The sequence below is a fragment of the Andrena cerasifolii genome, chromosome 7 (assembly GCF_050908995.1).
Source record: "Andrena cerasifolii isolate SP2316 chromosome 7, iyAndCera1_principal, whole genome shotgun sequence".
Taxonomy (NCBI): domain Eukaryota; kingdom Metazoa; phylum Arthropoda; class Insecta; order Hymenoptera; family Andrenidae; genus Andrena; species Andrena cerasifolii.
Window position 1 is genome coordinate 2,518,763 of NC_135124.1, and position 19,381 is coordinate 2,538,143.

At 39.0% G+C, this 19,381-nt stretch overlaps 1 protein-coding gene and 1 long non-coding RNA gene across 2 annotated transcripts in view; both read left to right on the top strand.

Annotated features, from left to right (window-relative positions):
• Zfh1 (Zn finger homeodomain 1) overlaps window positions 1–10,157 on the top strand; it is a 92,743-nt gene extending 82,586 nt beyond the window's left edge. Inside the window, exons 5-9 of the mRNA XM_076817020.1 lie at window positions 2,229–2,584; window positions 2,694–3,047; window positions 3,138–3,473; window positions 3,591–3,750; window positions 9,833–10,157. Of these exons, the coding sequence (XP_076673135.1) occupies window positions 2,229–2,584; window positions 2,694–3,047; window positions 3,138–3,473; window positions 3,591–3,750; window positions 9,833–10,026 (1,400 nt within the window). The 3' untranslated portion in view covers window positions 10,027–10,157. The remainder of the gene's footprint in view (window positions 1–2,228; window positions 2,585–2,693; window positions 3,048–3,137; window positions 3,474–3,590; window positions 3,751–9,832) is intronic.
• Window positions 10,158–10,228: 71 nt separating this feature from the next.
• Window positions 10,229–17,355, top strand: LOC143371064 (uncharacterized). Its single transcript, XR_013085963.1, has 2 exons — window positions 10,229–12,112; window positions 12,647–17,355. It is a non-coding gene; the product is annotated as an uncharacterized LOC143371064 (long non-coding RNA).
• The last annotated feature ends 2,026 nt before the right edge of the window (window positions 17,356–19,381 follow it).

The window sequence follows — 19,381 nt, forward strand, 5'->3', positions numbered from 1 at the left end:
TTAATCTTCCAATCAAAAAATAATACTACGAGGTACCATTTTTCTAAAAATGTATTAGTTGCACCAATATACTAAACATTATTAATAATATTCGCTTAAGAAAAAGTAGAGGCTGTTTAGCAAATCAGATAAGAGCAATACTAAAATGGTGTAAACTGGAGAGTTCAAGAAAATTTATTTTTATTACGAGTGTTACGAGTTTGCTAAAAAAAATATGCACATGAATATATTTTATTAAATATCTGAATAATTGAATGAAATAGTTCTTTTATGGATAAAGCGAATATTAAATGTAATAATCAGTATTATTTACACTAGTGTCCAGGTACTGGGACGTGTCCAGGTATTAGGACATTTTAAGTGAGTAACATTTTCGTAAAAAAACTGTTGTTGTATCTATAATAGTTTTTGCGTAAGCGTATTCCAAAGTCAAAGTGTTACTACCGCCCCCGGTCTACCCACCCTACCCATTCATTTTGTGCATATGCCTTTGTATGCACAAAGCAGTATCAGTTTGTTGCTCAACAATACGTATTTCATGTTATGAAAAATTGAGGGATCTTCAACAGCATTTCCTTTACTGATTAAAGAATCACAATTAAGCACTTGTAAAAAATTGTGTTGATGCGAGGACGTTTAGTTTCCGCATTCTTCTATGAAAATAGGGGTTGCATCGGTAAATACATTTCTGCAATAGGTAGGATATTCTTGCATACAAAGCGATAAACTGTTAAAATAACGCGTTAGAATGTGAAATCTTGTCACCCCTTTTCTGGTTTCTCAACATGTCATCGTGGATTTTCATATATACGAGTATTCGCATCACTTTTTTTAGAAACAAGTTACTCTGAGATAAAGAATCTGTAAAGACATCCTGTGAACAGTGTTTACTTCTGTAACTGCTGATTTCCATCAAACTGGAATAACGAAGTTAACTGAACGTCGAGTAAACGCGTATAATATCATTTACAGTGGCGTGCAAAAGTATTCGGCCACCCTTTAAAATCGCATAACTTTTTTTAAAATTAATTGAAACAACTTGAGTTTTGTTTAGAATGTAGAAAGATTAACTAATCCTTCTAGCGAAAATTCAAAAAACCCGTTTGTAGATTTAAGGGGAGGTTCCGGTCCAAAAGTCGATTTGTTTTTTTATTTAATTTTTCGAATGTTCAACCTGTTAGGAATACATGTTTAAAAGGATTTATTGAAATTCGTAAAATTCCCGAAGCTATAGGCATTTGAGTAGCGGCAAATGCATGGGAAACAACCGGTCACTCGGCACTCACGTAAAACTTTAAACGCGTTTTTCTCGAAACAGTGTTCTCAAAATCGGTGGGACCTGTATCTCCAAAAGTTATTATCCGATTCGAATGAAACTTTTTTTATTTTGAACAATATACTTCTGGCTAGGAGGATACCAGATAAAAATACAAAAAATTGAAAATTTATAATTTTCAAAGGCGTTGAAAGGACGAAAAATATAGGGGGAAAGTGATTTCAAACTTCAAGTATCGTTATTTTCTAAGAAATGTCATTTTTGTATTTTTATTCTGGTTTCCCCCCTAGCCAGAAGTATATTCTTTAAAATAAAAAAAGTTTCAGTCGAATCGGATAATAACTTTTGGAGATGCAGGTCCCACCGATTTGGATCAATTTGTTGACGCCTTGACTTTAACGACTCCCCAGTGCCGTCTGCAATGATTAATTATAAAACGAAAAATATATTTCTGTAGCTTAAGACATCCTTAATACAATACAAGAAGTCCCATTAAATTGTATATAGTAGTTTTCCTTTAATTAATTCCTAAATATCACCTATTTTTGGGGGCTCTGGACCGGAAGGTCCCCTTAAGTAAGTTATATACGTGCCTAAAATTTTTTTTCCTATTCCGACCAAGTGCATTTTTTCAAAATGACGAATCACGTCACTTAGCAAACTAATCCTTCTAGCTTCTAAAAAAAAACTCAAGTCGTTTGGATTAATTTTAAAAAAGTAATGCGATTTTAAAGGGTGGCCGAATACTTTTGCACGCCACTGTATGTACAACTTTTATAAGACGATTATATACTTTTGAAGTTTGATTAAAAAGAACGTCCTTTCGTGTGTGGTAAGCTAACACAGAGCCCGAGATTAAAGATCTGCAGGCTAACGCCGTAGTCTCATTCTTAACCAGTTGTTGCGCGAATCAGACAAGCCCGCGACATAAAAGACAATCATCCTGTTCCAGGTATTTACGACATGCCGACTCTTTTGCCTCAAATGATGGGTTTTGGTAGTTACTTCCTCCAAACGTCCCTGGGCAAAATCCTAAACCAGCTACATTCCAAGAGATTGGACGAAGTAGCCGAGCAATTCGAGTCCCATCGGGAGCTAATGAGTCCATCGACGGCGGATTCTGAGGGCACGGAGGGCACAGAGGGCAAGGAGTCACCTGCCCCAACCGAATCTCAGGGTCTGGACGCGGTTCGACGAATTTTAGAAACTGTCAATACCTCGGTCACAAAACAGCTACTGGAGGCGAACGTACGGAAACTATCCACGTCACCAGCCACGATGAAACAAGAGCTCGAAGAGGATTGCCAAGTAAGATACCATTGAGTTTATCGCGCAGTCGATCCGATCCGTTTCGTTCGAGAAAGGAGAACAGTGTGGTAGGCGTTCTATTTAACATAAGTGTATTAAAATCGTGCAGGATCAAGACAGCGAAATGTCTAGCGAGATGACACACTATCCTGACTGGTCGGCGACAGACCAGTACGATTCCCAGAGCGAAGGTTTAGCGGCAAAGCTCGAGGACGTAAATCAACCCACCGTGAAATCAGGCTGCAAGAGAAAAGCCGAAGACAGCTCTGAAGCGGACTCCGAGGACGAGGAGGATGGCACCCAGACTCACAGTGATAACGGGAGAAGAGTGAGGGCCAGGTCACTGATAGACGACGAACAATTGGCTGTTCTAAAAGGGTACTACGCCATAAATCCCCGGCCCAAGAAAGAGGAGATCATCATGATCGCCAATTACATCAACTTTCCCACTCGTGTTGTACAGGTACGTCATTGCCGGTTGTTGTTGATCGTCACGTAGCTCGTAGGAAGTTTTGAGCAGGTGATTGTACTAAGAGAAATCGATCCACGTTAGGTCTGGTTCCAAAATTCGCGGGCGAGAGATCGACGGGAGTCGAAGATACCGGCTTTACTACCGTTGAACAATCCGATCAGCCAAACCGCGATCGAGCAACCGCTCGACTTGTCGAAGAAGGAAGCGCTCACGCAATCGGTCTGCAAGGACAGCGACACCAGTTTGGTGAAAATCGTCTCGTCGCCACCCGCTGACCAGAAGAGCACTGACACCTCGTCGGTACATAATCCTGACACGGATGACCTGGAGGATTCGCCCCTCGTTATAGACGAAGAAACCACCGATTCCGTGGAAACGAAACGCACACCTCCTACACCGGGAGAAACTCTTCCAAAGGTACGATGCAGGAAGGCAGGAAAATGCAGAAATTTTGCGGAGAACTTTTATGCTCCTTTCGTCTTTGTCTATCGCGTTTTAATGACAAATACGATGTATTCTGTTGGGTTTCTGCAGAATCAACCTCCGGCTAATGTGAAGAACGAAAACGAAAACGCGAATCAATCAGAGGCTCCGTCAGCAGGAGAAATCGAGCAGGGTGTTTACTTCTGTGATCGGTGTGATAAGACATTCTCCAAGCACAGCTCCCTAGCAAGACACAAATACGAACATTCCGGTATGTACACGTCTACATGATTATTCATTTGACTGGTGCATATTGGTAGCAGTCGATAATTAAATCTTCGTCTTCTTCTTCATCCTTTTTTCGCTCCAAATGTTCGTTGATCGACCAGAGATACATATTCTCGTTTAATGTTGCACTTTGAAATCTGAAACGAAAAATAATATAACGGAGTAAATACAAGACCAGTGCGTCATTTAAGGGATTAGTCCACCTTGGCCAGTTCAAGAAATACCGCATCTTTGGAAATTTATTTCTAAGTGACAAAAACACTCTTTTCGTTAAAAATTTTTCAATAAAGGTAGAGATCTCTGAATAATATATACAATTTTTTTCAAGATTTTTTTAAAAATATGGCGGTCTAGAGTATAGCATGGCGTGTATGGTTAAACTGTGCACGCTATTTCTCATGAACAGGTTTCGGAAACAAAATTTTAACAATAGAATATTAAATAAATATCCGAGCGTCAATTTTTTCGATATTTTAATTTTTACCTGGCTTATTCGTAAATAAAGTCCATTTTGTTACGCACGAAAATGAGCTTTTTGCTTCATGGTGTAGCTATTTTGTTATTTTTCAACCAATGGAAAAAACTTTATCACGTTTTCTCGAAACACGATATTTCGGAACGGTAACCACGATTTCAGAAGACCTAATGAACCGATTAAAAAAAAAAACTTGGGGAATTTGGTTCGTATTGGGACTCGATTTCGCAGCACTCTATAACAATTTTATTTTTCGAAACACCGTTTTTTATTATCTCCATATTTGTGCGGCAATTTACCCGCGTTTCCCCACTACTTCGTTCAAATATACAGCAACATCGTAGTTTTGGTCATTTTTGACACCAACAAGGGATGCTGCGACAGCCGTTGAAATAAATTTTAAGAAATTGTTTGAATTTTTTATTTTGGACGATCCTGTGAGTAAATTTCATGGTTACCGTTTTGGCATCTCGTTTTGGCAGCGCCTGCACTAAGCACCACCTAGAAAATGCATCAAGACCGAAAACACGAAACAAAAATTTTTTGGTACCCTAACGAGTGTATGAATAAATGCCAAAAATATTTTTTAGGATACGTTATAACTTCTTCTTGTAAAAAATTCATAAAGATCACCTATTTTTTAAGTGTTTTGACCGGAGGCTCCCTTGAATGCTACAAATCATGAATTCTTCTATTGTGGAAAAGTTTAACGAAATCAGCGTATAACATTAATTTAAACCTATGTGTGTCTGGGAAGCATATTTGGAGTACAAAGGACCTATATACCTATATTCAGTTTTCTATTTCCACGCATGCTTTTGGACTTTTGGAGACTCTTTGTGAATTGTATTTTATAAATACTTTTTATGTAGTAGTAAACAGGTTTATTCTTTGCCTTTCGGCCTCAAAATGGGGTTATCTGCAGTGGCGGATTTAACAGGGCGGCCTATGAGCAGTTGCCACCTGGGCCCCTGCTCGAAAGGCCCCACCAAGGCCCCATCCTTAAAAAAAAATATGATTTTATCCAAACCATATTTTTTTCTGTATTATTACACTGAGCCCGCTTTCAGTAAACTACCGCTGTAGTTTACCGAAAAATGGGCCCCTGCTCAGAGGGCCCCCCATAGCGCCCTGTCTTAAAAAATAAATTAATTTTTATCCAAGCATTTTTTTTATATACTTTTCTGTACATTTAGCTCCTTTTAGTAAACTACCTCTTCATTTTCCGGAAAAAATGGGGTCCCCTCCACGTTTGCCACCTGGGCCTTTTTTCTTAAATCCGCCACTGGTTATATGTATTGTGTGTGTAAGTGTTTCTGTGACTGTTAACTCAAGATTGTGCTTTCGTTTTGACCTCTTCCTTCATCTTGGGCTTCCTTTCTTCTCCTTTTTTTTCAGAACCATACGCATCCACTCCGTTCCTTCTCCTTCTCCCTTTACTATCCCTCTTATCGTCGAATTTTCTCTTTTCAATTCCGTACAGTCTTTTAGCATGTCACCCAGCGTCTCTCTAGCCTCTTTACATAATCTGCATACTGTCTCGTTTTCTTCCTTCCAGTACTTGCTTCCCAGCTCTTCGTTCCCACATCTGAACCTTACGATCATGCTTTGATCTCTGCCTCTGTAGTTTCCACCTAGGTAATTTGCTCTCTGGATATCCCTAAATTCTGTATAATGTGTGTTGTATCTGCCTCCTAGTATTCTGTCGTATTGCCATTGAACCTGCCCTGTCTCTTTGCACTAGTTCCTCAGCAAACCCTCTTCCTCTCCTTCTTTCTATTTCCATTTCTTAGATATCCATCATTTTTTGCCTATAGTATGCGTCTCTCATTTCCTCCCATTTCGACTTTTTCTCTTCTTGCTTCGCGTCTACTTCCCTCCAGCATTCTTGTACTATTCTATTCTTATTCAGACGTTTCGTTTTCTCCTCATATGTTATTGCTCTTTTCCCCGCTTCTTTCCTTACTTTGTCCATTTTTGTTTCCTCCAAAATTAAATATGCTGGTGTACTGAAGTCCAAACCTAAAAGTCCACCTTATGTACTTCTCCTGTATTTTCTCTACTTTTTCTGCATCCATCCATCCCTAAATTTCGGACGCGTACAGCAAGATACTTTTCACTATGCTTCTGAATATTCTTGTTCTTCTCTCAACATTGTTCTTGAACATTCTTTGTCCTATTCCCCATATCTGCGCCATTGCTATTCTTGCTCACTTTTCTGGAAATTATACCCCAAGTATTTGAACTCCTTTACTTCTTCCAGACTGTTCCCCTGCCAGCCCCATTCTTCTCTCTCTTTTCTTTCCTCTTCCTTTATGGAAAATCAGCACCTTTGATTTCTCTGCGTTCAGTTGCAACCCTTTCCTTTCAAGGTATTTTCTGAATCTTCTTATCAGGTCCTTAAGATCCTTTGGCTCATTTGCTAGTAACGCTATATCGTCCGCATATGCTAGAGTCCAGATTTTTTCTTTTCCTATTCTAACCTCTCCCGCTTGGTTTTTCCTTATGGTTTCGTCCAGATGTGCTACATATATTGTAAATAACGTTGGACTCAGTGGGCAATACTTTTTATGTATTTTTCTTCATTTTCGTGAGATGAAAAGCTCAGGCTTCTCAGAACTAAAGGATAATCCTAAGTGGTGTAATTTAGTTTGAACATGACCAGCGGCCATGGCCGTGATGGAAACACCGGTTCCCGTAAGATCACCGAAGTTAAACATCACGGGGCGGCGTACTGGGGAAAGATGGGTGACCATCACCTGTCTCCCGGTGCGTCGCTGCTGCTGGTACCCGAAGGAGAGAGGAGCGAAGAAGGAAAAATGACTATCGTTCGTTGGGCAATATAAGCGAAATGCTTGAAACGCCATCCTGTGTGTTAGAAACACACAGGAAAACAAAAAATACAAATAGTTTGAACATAACATACATCACATTTTAGTGCATTATCGATCATATTTTAAGTGTCAAATACTTGAACTTACTGCTGATTTTCATGGGAAAATTAAAAAATGGATAGTTCTATTTAACGACAATATTCGTTCCGAAAAAGCTATGTTTCTTGAGCTTTTTCAATTGTTAGTTTAAACATACATCAGATACGATTGAACGGTATATCTCATATTTTAATCTATTAGGGATGGATCAGTTTTAAAGCAGGTTTGGAAGTAAAAAGAACGTTACTACTTCGAGTAAATTTTTGTAGTTCTTTTTCTTCATTGGAAACTATTACGGGACAGAATAACTGTCCCACCAGATTTCTTGTTCATGCACTGCCTACAGAATAGACAAAAGTTCAGAAGTTGCAGAGGAATACACACATCTCTTCTAAGGGGTTCTGAACACGATCCAGACATTTATTCTCCACATCTCGAACCTCAAGAAAACCAATTGTCTTCATTATCATTGCTTATAATTTATTTTCAATTATTGTAAATAGAACTGTATATATGCATGTAATTATCGATAAGGCAGTTTGATAACGCGAAACTTAAAAATGATCTGATACTTCACAGAAAAACGGTTCAGGTGATCCCTGTGACATAACTTATTTTTTGTTTCGGCAATAAAACCAGTCGAAATTGTGCATTTTCATATTATCATGCATATCTGCTAAACTGCAGAAGAAATTGTAGTAAAGTTAGGAACAAAGTTTTACGATTCTCAATAATCAACAGACCCGGTCGCGTCTGGAAGCTAATTCCCCTTCCCCCTCTACCATAGTCACACTGAGCGAGCATATCTCTATACACGAATGCTAGCGAAATGGGTACGACCCCGCAGCTATTTTGGCCTCATTATCTTATCTTAGACATAGTTCCGGTGTTTTAATATGATCCAGCAAATAATAATTTTTTTTAACCCATTTGTCGTTTTACTTAATGTTTCAAGCTGTTTTTCTAAAAGATAAAAGAATTATTCTGAATTAATAGTTATCAAAATGATACTTTTTTTACGAGACAGTCGACGTCACGTAGCGCTAGTACTTGACGCCAGTAGATGTCGCCATTCTCGTTTTACTTCTCCACTTGACACCAGTAGATGTCGCTTTTCGAAAGCAGAATGAACAGACGTAAACCTTTTTCCAGAAATCTTATAATGTCGCTCCTCTGCTCTACCCCCCTCAAATGCATGAAAAAGTCAAGGACAAAAAGGAGTATTATTTGTACTTTTACGTTAGATTTAGCTGTCAGTAAGAAAAAAGTGATGAAATTCCCTCCACCCCCCATAAACATGACTCATGTATGAAAGAAGCTAATTCCCTTTCATTCTCGAAAAAAATAAAAAAGTTCAGATGCAAAGATTGTGAAATCAACTTTACTAATTCCAATTGTATACAAATCAATACAGTGCTCAGATTTTCAGCTTCGGTTTTAGGTAATTAGCGGGCCGTATAAAGATCATTTTACGATCGAAGATAATAAAAACTTGGTAGAGACTAATTTCAACGAATCAAAGTCAGTAGTGGATTAAGAGAGATGCGGATTTTTTTCTTATACAACGGCCCGTTAATTACTTAAAACCGAAGCTGAAAATCTGAGCACTGAATTTATTTGAATACAATTGGAATTAGTAAAGTTGATTTCACAATCTTTGCATCTCAACCTTTTAAATTTTTTCGAGAATTAAGGGGAATTAGCTTGTTTTATACATGAGTCATGTTTATGGGGGGGGGGGGGTATACCTACAGTACGGTGGTAAAAGCTTTGCGAAGAGATTTATGATGGTGTTAATTCTGAAAAAATTCATTTGTTTTTCACAAATTCTATACCACCATGTCGTAGGTCAGGGTTGACTAACTGGTGGCTCGCGAGCCACCGGGGACCCTTCCGCCTTGCTGCCACGCTGAACGGCCCCCTCCATACCTCCCAGACTCTGACGATCGCACTGATCGCAGTCAAAAAGAGAAGGAAAGAAGGAGGAATCGACTGCGATCTTCAGAGTTTGGTCGGTATGGAGGGGGGCCGTTCAGCGTGGCAGCAAGGCGGAGATGCCGCCGGTGGCTCGCGAGCCACCCACCAGTCAACCCCGTTGTAGGTTATTCAGAAGCAGAAGCCTATGTATCTAATATTTGTTTACAATACGAAAGCTGACCATTTTTTCTTGCGTCTCTACATCTAGACTCGTTTTAATGCTAAAACAAAAATTGATGTGTCAGGAGGTCCTTCTGAAGAGTATCAGATTTTATTTATTTCTCGAGTCTCCAAACTTCCATTGTGAGAACATCTCGAAGTTGACTTTGGGAATGTTCATTTCTTTTGTAAGCGCGGTAGTTGAAGGGCCAATTTGTAAGCAGGGCCGGCGCGAGGATGGTTGGCGCCCTTATGCAAGAAGATTCTTGGCGCCCCCAAATTTTTGCACCTGTTTTTAATTTAATATATTCTGTCTTTACGAGGTACAATAAAAAAAAATACGTTTACATTTTGTTTACGTGGGAGTTGAAATTCCTTTATTATTAAGTGTGCGTAATAGTTTTTTAACGCCCCCTTCGGCTGGCGGCCTTATGCGGCGCATAACTTGCATAATGGGTTCCGCCGGCCCTGGTAGTAAGTACCCTGTGCACAAATTACAGAAATTGTTTGAATTTTCGCAGGGCAAAGGCCGTACAAATGCGGGGAGTGTCCAAGGGCGTTCAAGCACAAGCATCATCTGACCGAACACAAGCGACTACACAGCGGCGAAAAGCCCTTCCAGTGCTCCAAGTGCCTCAAGCGCTTCTCTCACTCCGGCTCCTACAGCCAGCACATGAATCACCGTTCCTCTTACTGCAAGCCATATAGAGAATAGAAGTATTCCGCTAGTTGAAACGAAGACTCGTCGTGGGCTTAGTTAAGTACGCACGGTCCTTTTCACTTCCATACAGGACCCAGCATTTAAATTCGAAGATATATATATATATATATATATATATATATATATTTATATTTATATATATTTATATATACTTATATATATTTATATATATTTATATATATATATTTATATATATATATTTATATATATATATTTATATATATATATAAATGTATGCTTGCGGTCTCGCGCGGGAACACTAGGGAGGAAAGCATAAATCTGGCAATGATCACGAACACGCAGAAGGGCAAATCCTATCGCATGTTCGGATCATAGATGGCACTGCGTGAAACTTAGCGAAGAGTTTAATATCTAACGTAGCGTTTAGCTGGATGGTCAAAGCCGCGGAAACGGAAACGCGAGCAGGTAGACGGTACTACTTGAACGCGCAGAAAGTGATGGGCAGGAAAGACGTTCAGGATCGATTAAAAGATCGCAAACAGAAAGGCTCGACGACACGAAGCTGTCGAACGAGAAGCGTCATCCAAGCGTCTCGCAAGTTTCGACCCAAGTTCGTTCTCGCGCTGAAGAGAAAAGGAAAAGAACGAAGGAAGGAATCAGCGGCGACGGTCGGGTCGACGAGTATAAACCAAACAATACGCAACGGTACCAAAAATGCATAATGCAATAATCTATTATATATTATATATAATATACATAATATTTTAGTATTTTTATTAACAAGAATTATATATACCATGACAATAATAAGGAAACTAATTAACGTACAAATTTGTTAGCCTCGTTCGCACGGGGCACGCGATAATTCAGTCGCAACGCGCAGCAGGCGACGGAGATGTAACGCGATAATGGAGTTCATTTGAAGAGGCGAGGCGTGCAATCGGATATTCGATTAAAAAAAACGAAGCAAAATTACGAATATATATATATATACATACATATATATATATATATATACTGCACAGGGAAACTCGTGTTACGAGATAACGAAACTTCTGAAATATTTTTAACAACTTTGGTCTCAATGAAATAACCAGTTTACAAGAGGAAGGAAAACAACTTTTAAATGGCGATTAAAAGTAACCTTCCGTTCGTCTAAGATCTTTGAATTGAAATTTTCGATTAATTACGTGTTAGTGTTCTGAATTTCGTTACTTATGAATACAGAATCGTGACACGCTACTAATTGTAATCGAAGAAAAATCAAAAAAAAAAAGAGAGAAAAAGGAAAAAAAAGAATGGATAGAGCGCGTGTGCAATTAAGTAAAAACAAATACCACGATGAAGATTGGACAAGATCAAGACCGAGAGATTCAGGGGAATGTGTCTGAATTTAAATCGCTTGAGAGCTTAAATGCAAATTCCGATGAACCGCTGAGAACGGGAACTAGAGTCTCTAGTTGCCGGGTGATCTCGTGGTTGAGTCGCTTTTAACTCGCAACGGGAACCGGCCGAGTTACGATTATACATAGCGCCAATGTATGTTCTGGGCCTTACGTGTCGGTGATCGATGCCATACAACTATCTTTCGATCATTGTGTACTTACTTTGAATTCCGTGCCGACGCCAACGCCGGCATGCCCGCACTGTGTGACACGTTGTACGTGAGAGATTCAAATTTGAGTTAGAATTTTTCTTGGCACTGAAAACCTCAGCATACTTGCACAATTAGAGTTCAAAAGGTCCTTTGCATACAACCGTTTGCACTACTCAAAATAAGTGGAGTATTAAATCCTTATCACTTGACAAAGTGACTTATTCCAACGTGGTATACGATTTTGATATACAGTAAAAATATTGTTATATAAATGGAAAATATAAATAACACTTGTGAGTTCTTCTGTATTAAGCTTGGGGAAAAAAGAATCGGTCGATAACACAACTGAAATAATATATCCCACTTTCCTCTGCAAGTTTTGGGAATATGACAAAGAGAGTCGCTGTAAATTTCATTCCTGACGTTACATTGAAGTCGCTTATTATTTCCAATGTTGGGGTTTATACATGATTGACCAGATCGCATTTGTGAGGCTGGACTCTGGACGCACTGTGAGCAGTAGTCATTATCAAATACCAAGATTAACCATTCGTGGTCACACCTTCTTATAATCACAAGTTGGTCACACGGGGTTCGCTGCACCCCAGCGTCATTTTTTGAGTTACCATTTTCGTATTTTTGAATCTTTTAACTTTTCAGTGATAATTGTACGTTCGCAATACTTGTACAATCATGGTCTAATAGTCTTTTTCTAGAAATGTAAATTTTGATATGATAAAATTTGTAGTTGAAAATGAGCGATTTTCCACGGTTGTGGGAAAAAAGCGATTTTTTCATTTTTTAAAAAAAATTTCCTTGCGATAAATCCCCTTTGGAAGTCGTAAAGACACGCCATTTTAACTCGAAAATAATTTTTGGGGTGCAATACACCCTGTGTGACCACGAAGGGTTAATAGCGAATTCAGTATCTGCGCTGGTTCCAGAAAATGACTTGGATCGGTTGATTCTTATAGAGCTATCTTCGTCTCTATCAAAAACAACCAATCCAAGTCATCAATCTATTGGCGGTCTATATAAATAACTCAATTAGAAGAGCAACCATCTTGCAAACGAAAAAATTAGGTTTTCCGATCTCGCAATATCTGATAAGACAATTCTTTATCTCCCAGAACAGTTGATTCTTTTAAATTATTGAGAAGACGATCTCTCCACTCGTTTTGAGCAGTGTGTAAAATGTTCGTGTTAACAACTGACCACGTTTCTAGCAAGCAAATGATATCAGGAAGAAGTTGAAATGGGAAAAGGTTCTCTATTTTTTATAAATACTTATTTTATGTGCTTAAATCAGTCTGAACATTTACAATATATTCTCCACTTGTTTCAACGAACGGCTACCGTTTCTCAATGTTTTATGAACGTAATGAATTCGTCGACACATGACATGATAATATTTAAGGTTTCACTATTTCGAAAATAGATCTGATAAGAAAGATCTGGTATATGTTGAGAATAAAATCTCTCCCCGTATCTTTTTTCTGCAATATTCATACCAAAAGATTTAAGATAATAATAAGGTAAATGTGCTATATAATTTATTATCAATTTTAAAATGAATTTCTTACATTAATAATTATTTTTAATATAACAGAAGTCGTATATGAGTTTTATGTTGCAATTGAATCTCCACGGATCATCGTTTCAACGAGAGAGAGAGAGAGAGAGAGAGAGAGAGAGAGAGGGAGAGAGAGAGTGAGAGAGAGAGAGAGAGAAAGTGAGAAAGAGAGAGAGAGATTGGGAGAGAAAGTGACTCGTCTTAGAAAAAGAAAGTATGCCTTAGACATTCCGTGAGAATCGATTCGCATCGACGGTATCCGTGCCCCCTTTTTTTTTTATTTATTCGTAACTCGCAAAGAGTCACCACGGCCTCTCGTACTTTCCGTCAAGCTCGTCGGATCCTTCGTATCGCTGAAAGACGACGGAAACGGCGAGCTCGTCAATTTTCCGACGCGCGAAAGAAAATGGCATCGAGAACCTCGCAATAACAAAACAAAAAAAAGAAAAGAAATCCCTTCACCGAGATCCAGGCTCCGCTCGTAAACTCTAAGTATAATATTAAATGCTTCCAATAATGTACTATTAAAAATTATTATTACGACATTTTTATGATTTTATTTGTTCGGACGCGTAGATAAGCGGTATATATATAATATTATATATATATATATATATATATAATCTACAAATCGATAATACTCGAGAATGTATTTTATAACGGTTTATGCCTCTTTTTATTTACACGTACCACGAGTGACAAGTGATATACATATATATTATATTATATTATATTATATATATTGTTATTGATAAAGATCGAGGAAAAGAAACGACAACTTATACGGGGATACACGGAAAAAAAGTGTACGTTTAAAAAGTCGCGCCAAAAGTAGTGTCGTATTCGACCGAGCGGGGCGACACCGTTGCATTTCCTCCACGTCTTAAAGCTCCGGTTATCCGCGACAGGCATCGTGTTCGTACTACGAAAAAGGGAAATCCAGATATGATGCTTATAATACTCATTTATTATAGTGTTAATAGTTAAGAAATATATTTTTATATTATTATAATATTACAAGACGATATAGTACTAATCGATTGCCGCGGATCCGCGAACCCGCGATGAATCTGTTCCTCGGCTGGTACAGACGTGCGAGAATCTTCTATTTTTGTTTTCTAGTTTCGAAACTCTATCGCAACAACGTTCCTGTGCAATCGTTTCGTTATTTTCCTCCGTTATTTCTCCACACTGTGTTCTCGTCGTTTCTCCATTCTTTTTAACGTTATTGCTTTGTTTACATACATGCTTTCCAAATCGTTTAATTCGTGGGTAGTTTCGATTTTTTTTTCTCCGTTTTTCTCAACACTGTTACAATAAGAACCGTCTCGTGTTAGCTTTCAATAATTTCACGATCCTTATTTTCGTTCTCGAAAAAGCCTCGATTCTGTACTCTCGAATACTTTGACGACCAACGGGTTTAGGACATCAGGAAGGAAAAGCAGGAAACTTACGAAGACAATATTACATACGTATAAGTGACTAAATAAAGAATAAAAGAATATATATATAAATAAATAAATATAAATATAGATATATATAATGATAGAAAGAAATATTTGCTCTGATTCGGGAGTATTTGCAACCTGCTCGCCTCGATGTATGTATGTACGTATTATTAAATAACCCAAATTACAGCGTAATTTTGCCAGCTTTCGCGCATCGGCATCGGTTATGCCTCCGTTACTTCCTAAACTATTACACGAAAGCTAAAGGGAATAAATAAATACATAAATAAATAGATAAATACTCGTAAAGCACGAGAAAGCGAGGAGAGAAATACGAAAGAAGAAAAGGGAAGAAAAAAATTGTTAATGATTGTTAATGCAACGATTTAAAAATGAGCACCGTACGATGCCTTCCGTGAACGACCGAGCTTGCCTAGTTACCGAGATAAAAAAAATACAAGTTTGACGACTCGATCTCGATGTGAAGCCTCGTCGAAAGTAAATTCTTACCCCGCGCTGCTTCTCTCATATGTATAATGGACATTTGCTTCCTCTACCACGGAGTATACACATAATAGCACGAGTCAAACGCTGCCCCATAAACTAATAGAGAGTCTCTGAAATGGTACAGAATTTAATATACCGCATGTAGTGTTGCGAAAGCACCAATTCCACAAGGACGACAGAATTGTGATTTTATCCAGAGAGAAGCACGCGGAAGTAATTATGTTCGCGTTAAACTGTACTCGACGAACACTGGTGGTTATGCCATTGAGCTTTCCATGACTATACGTTGCATGATCACCAGAGTCGTGCGTGTGTGCGTGTAAAAAAAGAAACGTATGCGTGTATGTGCACAAGGGAAATACTCGGAGAAATACGGCAGGACAATAAATAATACCGTTTCATTTAGAAGTTATAGGATCGTAAGCATTATACAGTATATATACGTCATAAGTGTGAAGGAATAAATTTGCTAAATGCGCAGCCTGCACGGTGCACACGTATGCGCGTGTGTATACACGGCGCAGCATGTATGTAAATAGATAAAAAAAAAAAATACTCTTGTAAGGTTACATTTAGTCACCAGGAATAGCGATGCGGATGTTATTGTAACGGCGAAGCGTAATATGCGGTAGATGTTTGGAAGAACTGAGGAACAAAAATGAAAAGCGGAAGTTGGTTACCAGCCGCGTGGTGGATGCAGTGTGTCTCCTCCGAGTGAAGTGAGACCCCATGGCTGATGCGAGCGGTTGCAAACATTGCGGGAAATAAATTACTAGATCACATTACGATCGCAGGCTTTTTATAATTCGCGACTTAAATACGGGTACACGTTGATTTCTTTATAACCCTGTTTACAACTGGACGATTGTTTAACCCCCAGCGAATACAACTTCCACTACTTGTTTCTTTATTAATAACGCGCGAGAATTCGTACATTCATTATTTTAGTACCTGCAATGTTTGTGAACGTGGTTTCGTTAATATATAACATATTTCAAGCTACCAATCGCTTTTGGGGGGAGGAGCGTCTTTTTGTAATGGGACAACCGATTAATGTTATAAAAACGTATTATTCTAGTAAATAACGACCCTTTTGAAGGTTCGATCGTTGATAATGGGCATTCGATGTAGAAACAAGGGAAAGGAGAGAAATTAAAAGTATAGTGTAAAGGATGAGTGAACACTGCATGCACGGCGCGGCTAAATTTCGCGGCACGAATCATTTGGATTTGGTTTAAATGGTATCGAGCCGAGCCTGTTACACTGCGGAAAGAAGCAGAAGAAAGGGAAAGAAATTAAAACAATGTATTGTGACGAAGTTCCATCCATAATAAATAAATGAAAATATTATACAGTTAGGCCGACTTTTCCGCCAGTTCGTGCCTTTTTCAGCAGGGAGGGAGAGAGAGAGAGAGAGAGAGCGAAAGTGAGAGAGCGAGGAGAAAGAGAGGGGGGAGAGAGAGAGAGCAATTTTGGAATCGATCTGAATGCATGCTATGATGTACCCGTCTATTAATAGGGTGGAGAACCGAAGGAAAGACAGAAAGAAGATAGAACGAAGTTGAGTAACTTCAATAAGTAGTAACGGGAAATGAACAGGCAGAAGGAAAGGATGATAATTAATTAACCTGGATAGATCGAGAAGGTTAAATTTGATGAAAAAATAACCAAGAGTCCGTCGTGTAATGCATATTCTTAAGGAATATCGCGAGCACCCCGATTCTTTTAGATAATGAAAGTAACAAGTAGCAGAGGCAATGAAACAGCAGGAATAAAAGATGTGCGCGGTGAACTGTAAAGACATCAGCTGAGTGACGCGAATGAAGGGGAGAATGAGAGGAAAGGAAAATATGTGCGCGTGAAAGGGAGAGAGAGGGATAAAAAGATACACGGATGTGTGCATGAGCGAAAGCGTGAATGGAAGGAAGAGAGAAAGAGAAAATTCTAGCAATTGTTGAACGTTCATTAAATTGTCCTCGTTTCACGATGTAATAAAGGCTATTTTACTTTGACATCGATGTTGAATTACTTGCTCTGCACGTTGACTCCTCGGAAACTCGAGATGAGAAGAAAACTGCGAGTCTGTATTGTCTTTTATGTTTCTGTGCAATAACAAGATGGCACGACTGCGGTCACCGATATGTTAACCTTTGGCACGGATTTAATTTTGATTTAACTTTGTACGATCGATATTATATTGTATTTACGTAGAAATATAAATTTTGTTTAATCTGGTATTTTGGTTGTTATGGAAGATGTACAGAAATTGGAGTTTCCCATTTATTTCGTGACTATGTAACTGTAGGTACTAGACTTTGCCCCCTATATTAACAATTACCGCGATCTATTTTTGTCCAATTTTGTGTTCATAAAAAAAGTTATAGGAACCACCTATGTTAAACTCAATCATATACACATCGACAAGTCTTTAATCGTTTCGCAATCTGAGGCTTTGTATTCGAGATAGAAGCAATTAAAAATTCGACACGAGAAACCGAATTGTTGAAACCCGTGCAGCATTTACTACAGAGACAATTAAATCTGTAGTGTTATCATTAATTAACAGATTGCACAGATGTATGAAAGTCAACGGGCATCACTTCGAGCACCTATTGCAGTGTTTTCCAACCTTTTTTTGGATCGCGACCCCCTTTTATAATATTCAAATAACCTGCGACACCCCCCCCCCCTCCACCCCCTCCCTCGCATGTAAGGTAAGATAACGACCTCATTGTCACCGATCATTTACGCATCGAGTTCACACGAATACACAGCCAACGAATTGCCAAAATCTCGGATGGTAGTTTCATCCTATACATAAGTGGAGCTACGATACTCCGAATGTTCAAATACGATCGTTGCATCGAAGTATCGAACATATGTTCTCGTGGTTGTCAGAAATTCTGTAGTCCGTAACCAGCAAGTACGCGTCCTTCGTCGATATTAAGGTCGATTTACACTATACAGCACGGACCGACGCGTATAGTGCCTACCCGAGATATAGTGACTTAGGGCGGTATTCTCAGTCGCTACTTATTCTTAAGCAAATGCTTGAGCATGCGGCATCCTCTACTAACCTAGTAGCTAGTAAAGGATGCCGAATGCTTAAGCATTTGCTTAAGAATAAGTAGCGACTGAGAATGCCGCCCTTAGGTGTGAAGTCCCTCAGCGGGGTCTTACCCAACACCCTGCTCAGTACTGGCCGCTAAACGTGCCCCCCTACTACCTCTTGCAGGACTGTATTTAGAGAAGATCAGGACAAAACCGGGGCCCTAACAGAAAATAAAACAGAAATTCAAGATACGGTTTATCATTATTAAAAGACATCAATTAAGCTTTGATTAATTATTATGTTGATTCATAAATTCTCCACTACTGTTCTAATGCAGTACATATACCTTACTAAAATGTATTTGTATTTAATATGAGACAATTTTTAATAGCCAGTAGCAAAGCTTAATTGATGTCTTTTAATAATGATAAACCGTATCTTCAATTTCTGTTTTATTTTCTGTTAGGGCCCCGGTTTTGTCCTGGTCTTCTCTAAATACAGTCCTGCAAGAGGTAGTAGGGGGGCATGTTTAGCGGCCAGTACCCAGCAGGGTGTCGGGTAAGACCCCGCTGAGAGACTTCACACCTAAGTCACTATATCTCGGATAGACACTATAACGGCAACGGCGCAGTCCATCACCGGCACGTAATGTTATGCTCCGGCAACAGTCCGACAGTTCACGTTTAGTAGTCGAAATGAGCGGATCAGACAGTGACGAGGAATTGATTCTTCTAGCCTTACTTTTAGACGAAGAGGATGCCGCAGCAAAAAGAGCAAAAAAGCGAGATAGAATTTGGGTACACCCAATATTAAAAAAGAGAAAAGTCGGAGGGGAGTATTGGACTTTATTCAAAGAGTTACTAAAATACGACGATAAGTTTTACCAATACTTTAGAATGCAGCAATGCAAATTTTTTGAATTGCTAGAACAGATTGAACCCCCTATCGCAGTATTTAGGATGGTCCATTGCATACAACGGCACACATAACTTAACTACCGTTTACTGATTCATACTGGCAGGCCAGCGACGACACGTCTCGACACGGACCGTCACGAACCGGCAAAACATTCTCCGCGACCATGTGAACCGGCATCGGTTCGTGCCGTAGACGGAACGTTGCAGGTCGGTGCCGGAAAATGTAAACAGTCCCATTTAAAACGCATGTTACAATGTTTTGTCGTGCCGGTGACGGACCGCGCCGTTGCCGGT